The sequence below is a fragment of the Neolamprologus brichardi genome, chromosome 14, assembly GCF_056152115.1.
Source record: "Neolamprologus brichardi isolate AB-2024 chromosome 14, ASM5615211v1, whole genome shotgun sequence".
NCBI lineage: Eukaryota > Metazoa > Chordata > Actinopteri > Cichliformes > Cichlidae > Neolamprologus > Neolamprologus brichardi.
Genome location: NC_142117.1, coordinates 5,301,935 through 5,307,914, shown reverse-complemented (window position 1 = coordinate 5,307,914; position 5,980 = coordinate 5,301,935). Strand labels below are relative to the sequence as shown.

Below are 5,980 nucleotides of genomic sequence, written 5' to 3'. Positions count from 1 at the left end.
CTTTTTAACCTCCCCAGATGCATTACAGCATTCTCCATTTCAATATGTGAGTGCCGACATCAAAGAGACTGTTGTTCGTTTCCACTGCAATACAGCCACTGAAAATCAGAGGCGACGACTGACTGCACTAATCTCAGTAGAGCACTAGCACGTTAGCTAGCCTCTGAGGAGAGCACACTGTTTCCTTTGGGGAGCTTTGAAAACTCCACAGGCTGAAACGGAGATTCAGTGAGCTTGATGTGAATGACGGGTAAGCAAAACATCTCAGCTAAACTGAAGCCAAGAGAACACATGCAGACTCACGCTTGTAACACAGCAGGAGACAAAGTTAACCTCTTAATTCAGTCCGTTGCATTGTTTTCATCTCCTTTTTGCCACCTGAGAACTTTCGACTGGTAATTATCAATTTTATCAACATCTCTGTACAGTGTTCAGCACAACATCACTCCCTTTCAGCTAAAGATAGTGTACTGAACTGGAATACAGCAGCATAATGAATTGTATGCATCCATCCTCTTCCACTTATCCAGTTCTCATTTGCAGAGTGTGGGGGCTAGAGCCTATCCCAGCTGACGTGGCTGAAAGGCGGGGTACCCCCTGGACAGGTTGCCACAGAGATTTATAAAATTTTTATCTTTATTAATTTTAATAACAAACAAAACTATAGAAAGACTTGATGAGAATAAGAAATTCTTTGATCGTTACATTAGTCTTTAAAATATTTTCAGTCTCACAATTGAGAACAAGATGCAACACAAACCTTACGACCACATCAATATTCAGACCAGTCTTCTTCCTCCCGAGCAGTTCATATCCCGCGATGCAGGGTCCGCTGTTTTGCATGCCTTCCTCCACTTCTTCCTATCCAGGGCGTCTTCTGGTGTAACATTCGCAGCCTTCATATCATCTTTGATTCGGTCCATCCAGCACTTTTTTGGTCTTCCTCGTGGCCTGTTGCCACCCAGATCTAATTGCTGGGCTGTCTTTGCGATGGAGTTCTTATCGCTATGGGCAACATGGACGTACCATCGGAGCCTCGCCTCCCGCATCTTGTCTGTGATCGATGTCACTCCCCATCGTTTCCTGACATCTTCGTTCCTCGCTCGGTCTAGTCGTGTGAGACCCAGAGGCCACCTCAGCATCTTCATCTCCATGGTGTGAAGAGCTTGTTCGTGCTTGGTCGTCGCTGGCCAGCACTCTGAGCCGTAGAGTGCCACTGGGCGCACAATCGACTTATAAACTTTTGCCTTGAGATAGATTGGCATTCTCTTGTCACATAAGACTCCACTTACCTGACGCCACTTCATCCACGCTGTGCTGACTCGGAGTCTGGCGTCTGGTTGAGTTTCGCAGTCCGAGGTGACAAGGGACCCGATGTACTTGAATTGGGCAGCTTTAGTCAGCGGCTCGCCGTTGATAGTGATGGTACTGTTGGTCTGGCGGCCGCATTCAAGGTACTCAGTCATCTTGATGTTCAGGCGCATGCCGTTTTTGGAGAGCTGATCTTTCCGCGCTTCTGTTTGGGTTTGCAGGGCTATCAATATTCAGACCAGTACTCCCTAGAATGTACTTAGAGCCCTTGCACATGCAATCTGTCTACAGAAAAACACCTGCATCGTGGTTGGCTCAGTCAGATATACTCGCGATCCTTACAACATGATCACATACACTACCACCCAATTTTTTTGGAACCTTTTTTTCTCTTATCACTAAAGTGATAAAAATGAGTGTTAGAATTGTCAATTCAATTTTATTTATACAGCGCCAAATCACAACAACAGTCACCTCAAGGGGCTTTATATTGTAAGGTAGACCCTACAATAATATATACAGAGAAAAAGCCAACAATCATATGACCCCCTATGAGCAAGCACTTTGGCGACAGTGGGAAGGAAAAACTCCCTTTTAACAGGAAGAAACCTCCGACAGAACCAGGCTCAGGGAGGGGCGGGGCCAATCCTAAATCCCCTTAATGATTAATTTGTCTGTGTACGTCCCTTTTCAGCATCTATTAATTGTGTTCTGTTACCAAATTTGTCCTGGTAAAGGACTGAAGGATCAGTAGAAAATTTTTTCTGCCTTAGTGTCTGGTACCTCAGCCCTTGAGAATTAGTTTAAAGGCAAAAGAAAAAAGAAAAGATGAACTCGTCCTAAACTCATGTGAATATTCTTGTACATTGCAGCTCTTCCTTGTGGGAAATTGTAAAACAAAAAATCAACAACAAACAGACCAACAAACAAACAGACACACAGGACAAGTAGCTCAGGCTTTTAGAGAAACAGATGCCTTGTAGCTCCTCCACAGGCGGCTGCGGTATCCATACCGTCAGACTGTGCTGGTCTTTGAAGTGAAGTGATGCACGAAAGCAGCTCATCATGCTTGTGTCAATGTTACTTTACTTTACCCATGTCTAGAAAGTTCTAATGCATTTCCTACAATGTTCTCTTTACACAATTTAACTTTTTACAGACACTGTAATTTAAATCTGCAATCTCATACATTTCCATTTTTGAAAGGGAATGCATGAAGGAGGAAGAAAATAGCAAAATGATGAACGAGAGGAGGAGCATTCATTCATTCACACATTTATGCACACGGGTGTATTTGATCCTCTGAAATACAAGAAATACAACAAGGACCTAGCTCAGGACCGCAGTGAGACTCTCTTTACTGTATCAGTTAATGACAATCCCAATAAAATGAAACTTAATGAAATGCCTTTAGACCAGAAATGGCTCCCCGAGGCCCAGGAATCATCATCATTTCTCTGCATGATGTCATTTCCCTCTGTCAGAATACACCTCTACCCAGCCCCAAGCTGTGTCGCCCGGCAGAATACAACTCATCTGTCACTAGATAATGAGGCCCAGATGTGGTACTCCTCTGGTTACCCCGGCCCCTACCAACTTATCCTTGTTAGAGCAATACAGTACCCAGAATCATGCTGTTTATTGTACTTGTCCCAGTGTCCTGGAGACTTTTTGGAGCTGAAATAAAATAAGAGAAGGTAATGATGTAGAGATGGACAAACATTATTTGCTTATAGACTATACGGCTGGCTGTCACTTACATTAGCTGGCAGTAGGGCTGGACCATATCATACCATTCACGGTAATACCGGTATAATGTTGGGCAACAATAGAAAAATGAAATATCGTGATAGAATATGGGTAAAACGTGCATGCGCAGTGCCTTTGTTTTTATACGCACACGGCGGAAAAAGCATGGCGGCGAAAGCAGATCGTTTAATGAAGCGGATGGACCAGAATCGGTTTGTAAAAATGCTGCAAATTCAGTGGTGTGGAACTGGTTTAGCTTTCATCAGATACACAACAAAGCACTATTTTTGGTAGCGCATGCTAGCGGGCCGTCGTTATTACCGTGTTTTTGGAAAATACGGCACACTTATAATCAACCCTTTGATTTTTCTGAAAATCAACAGTGCCCCTTATAATCCCGTGTGCCTTATGTATGAATTCTGGTTGTGTTTACTGACCTCGAAACGATTTTATGTCGTACACGGTGCTCGAAAATCTGTCAGATGTTTTAGTACGACTTTGCTAAGCTACAAACCCGCACAGCTTGATGGATTGTCGGAGCATTACGGCTATCGTAGTCAGGAGCCTCACGGAGTGATACGTACTGTGCTTCAACATAATGTTACCATATTGTGTGTGTATAAGCTCTTTTTCAGTTTTGTGGATATTATACATGGTTATGCTGAGGATATGTCGGCCAATTTCCACTGGAAATGCCTTTTGGTTAAACTGTCAGTGAGGAATTTGCATTTGCACTGTTAAATTTTTATATAACTTTAATGCACATAAAAAACAGCTGCTTGTTTAAGTAAAAATACATTGATGGTTTGTGGGTTTTTTTTCCACTAATAAAGTTGTGGAGTTGTAAAGTATTTTGTCTAGTGTCAGTTATATCGTTATCGCAAATTTTTAAATGTATATCATGATAAATATTTTTGGTCATATCGCCCTGCCCTAGCTGGCAGTCTTTATTACTAAATTGTTTTATCCTATCATGTTTTTTGGTATCATTTTGCATATTATTTCCTTTATAGTCTTTTTGATTTTACACTGAACAAGTTGGGGGTTCCTCTTGCATGTTTTTAGACCTAGTACCTCACTTCTAGATGAAATCTGGGTGTTTGGCCCTCTTGTATTCACTCGAGTCGAGTATCCACCAGGACTAAACCAATGTTTGAAAGCATGTTTACATTCTAGTAGATATGGAAAAACAACTTCCTAACAACCTTAACGTGTGTGAATTGTTTTATATCATTGATCTCAGTGCTAGAGTTAGTGGTGTGCCTGATTTAATTATCAGGTTTTCCTGAAATAATGCAACCTGCTGTCCACTAAACTTATTGACTGTGATTCTCCCGTCAGTGCCGGTTGGAGCATTTTTAGTGGAATTACCTGGAAAATAAAAAATCTGGCTCGCTATGTGGAGCAGACATTTCAGACATTTGGTCCAAAAGTAAAAAAGTGGACTTGAGACATTTGAAGAAAACCGTATAGTGATGTTCACACTAAATGACAAGCGAGGTTTCACCACCCATTACTGATTTGAATACAGTCATGTTGGAAACCCATGAACATTCAGCTCAGCAGCCAACAGAACAAGGAGGTTGTAGTAATGTATTTGTTTTAACTTATGATGAATCCTATGAATCTGCTCACTTCTCTCTAACTCCCACCTTGAGAGCTACGCAGATTTTTCACCCAAGTTGAAAAGGTTTGACACGCACAAGTTTGTGTCATACTAATAAGCCATATTTCACAGACTGTGTATGCAATCACGTGTCACAAAAACTTTGCATTTGGTGAACATACCAAGAACCTCGTGCTCTGAACGTTAGATAGCTGTTGTGTGGCTTCAAAACTATCACATCACTTGTTAATTTCATACTGTTAATGTATGTCAGCGACCTTACCCCCATGATTAATGTTTTTCATGGAAACATGACAAAACATCAATGCTTGTGGGGAAGAGAAGAGTAGACGTACGGACACATTTTGCATTTGATGTCAAGGAAAATAAGAGGCTTTGTAAACACTTCATATTTAAGTAAACTGAATCAACTTTAGATTCAGTCAACAATAATCTTGTGATACTAAATCAACTAAAACTTAAAGAATTTAAAAACCAACGTCAGCCATTACCCTAAACTAAACTAAAATGTTCAAAACCTCTCAGCGGATCAAAATGAGAGCATATTTCTCCCGTTCTATTGCCGCATTCTCTTCATAGGCTCTCTGTTAAATCCAGAATTGAATTTAAAATCCTTCTCAATGCACACTAGGTCTGGAATAATCATGCCCGATCTTATCTTAAAGACCTAATATTATCATATTGATCAAATAAAGAACTTCAATTCAATTCAATTCAATTTTATTCATATAGCGCCAAATCACAACAAAAGTTGCCTCAAGGCGCTTCATAGGTACAGAGAAAAACCCAACAATCATATGACCCCCTATGAGCAGCACTTTGGCAACAGTGGGAAGGAAAAACTCCCTTTTAACAGGAAGAAACCTCCGGCAGAACTCAGGGAGGGGCGGGGCCATCTGCTGTGATTGGTTGGGGTGAGAGAAGGAAGACAGGATAAAGACATGCTGTGGAAGAGAGACAGAGGTTAATAACAGATATGATTCAATACAGAGAGGTCTATTAACACATAGTGAGTGAGAAAGGTGACTGGAAAGGAAAAACTCAATGCATCATGGGAATCCCCCGGCAGCCTACGTCTATTGCAGCATAACTAAGGGAGGATTCAGGGTCACCTGGTCCAGCCCTAACTATATGCTTTAGCAAAAAGGAAAGTTTTAAGCCTAATCTTAAAAGTAGAGATAGTGTCTGTCTCCCGAATCCAAACTGGAAGCTGGTTCCACAGAAGAGGGGCCTGAAAACTGAAGGCTCTGCCTCCCATTCTACTTTTAAATACTCTAGGAACAACAAGTAGAC

General features: G+C 41.5%; 1 protein-coding gene across 1 annotated transcript; it reads right to left on the bottom strand.

Annotated features, from left to right (window-relative positions):
• Positions 1–779: 779 nt before the first annotated feature.
• On the bottom strand, positions 780–1,484 carry LOC148098753 (uncharacterized). Its single transcript, XM_087851418.1, has one exon. The coding sequence runs from the start codon at positions 1,482–1,484 to the stop codon at positions 780–782; it is 705 nt and encodes a 234-aa protein (XP_087707544.1).
• Between the last annotated feature and the right edge of the window lie 4,496 nt (positions 1,485–5,980).

Coding starts and splice junctions, on each gene's coding strand:
- LOC148098753 (XM_087851418.1), bottom strand. CDS start 1,484: ATGCGCCTGAACATCAAGATGACTGAGTACCTTGAATGCGGCCGCCAG.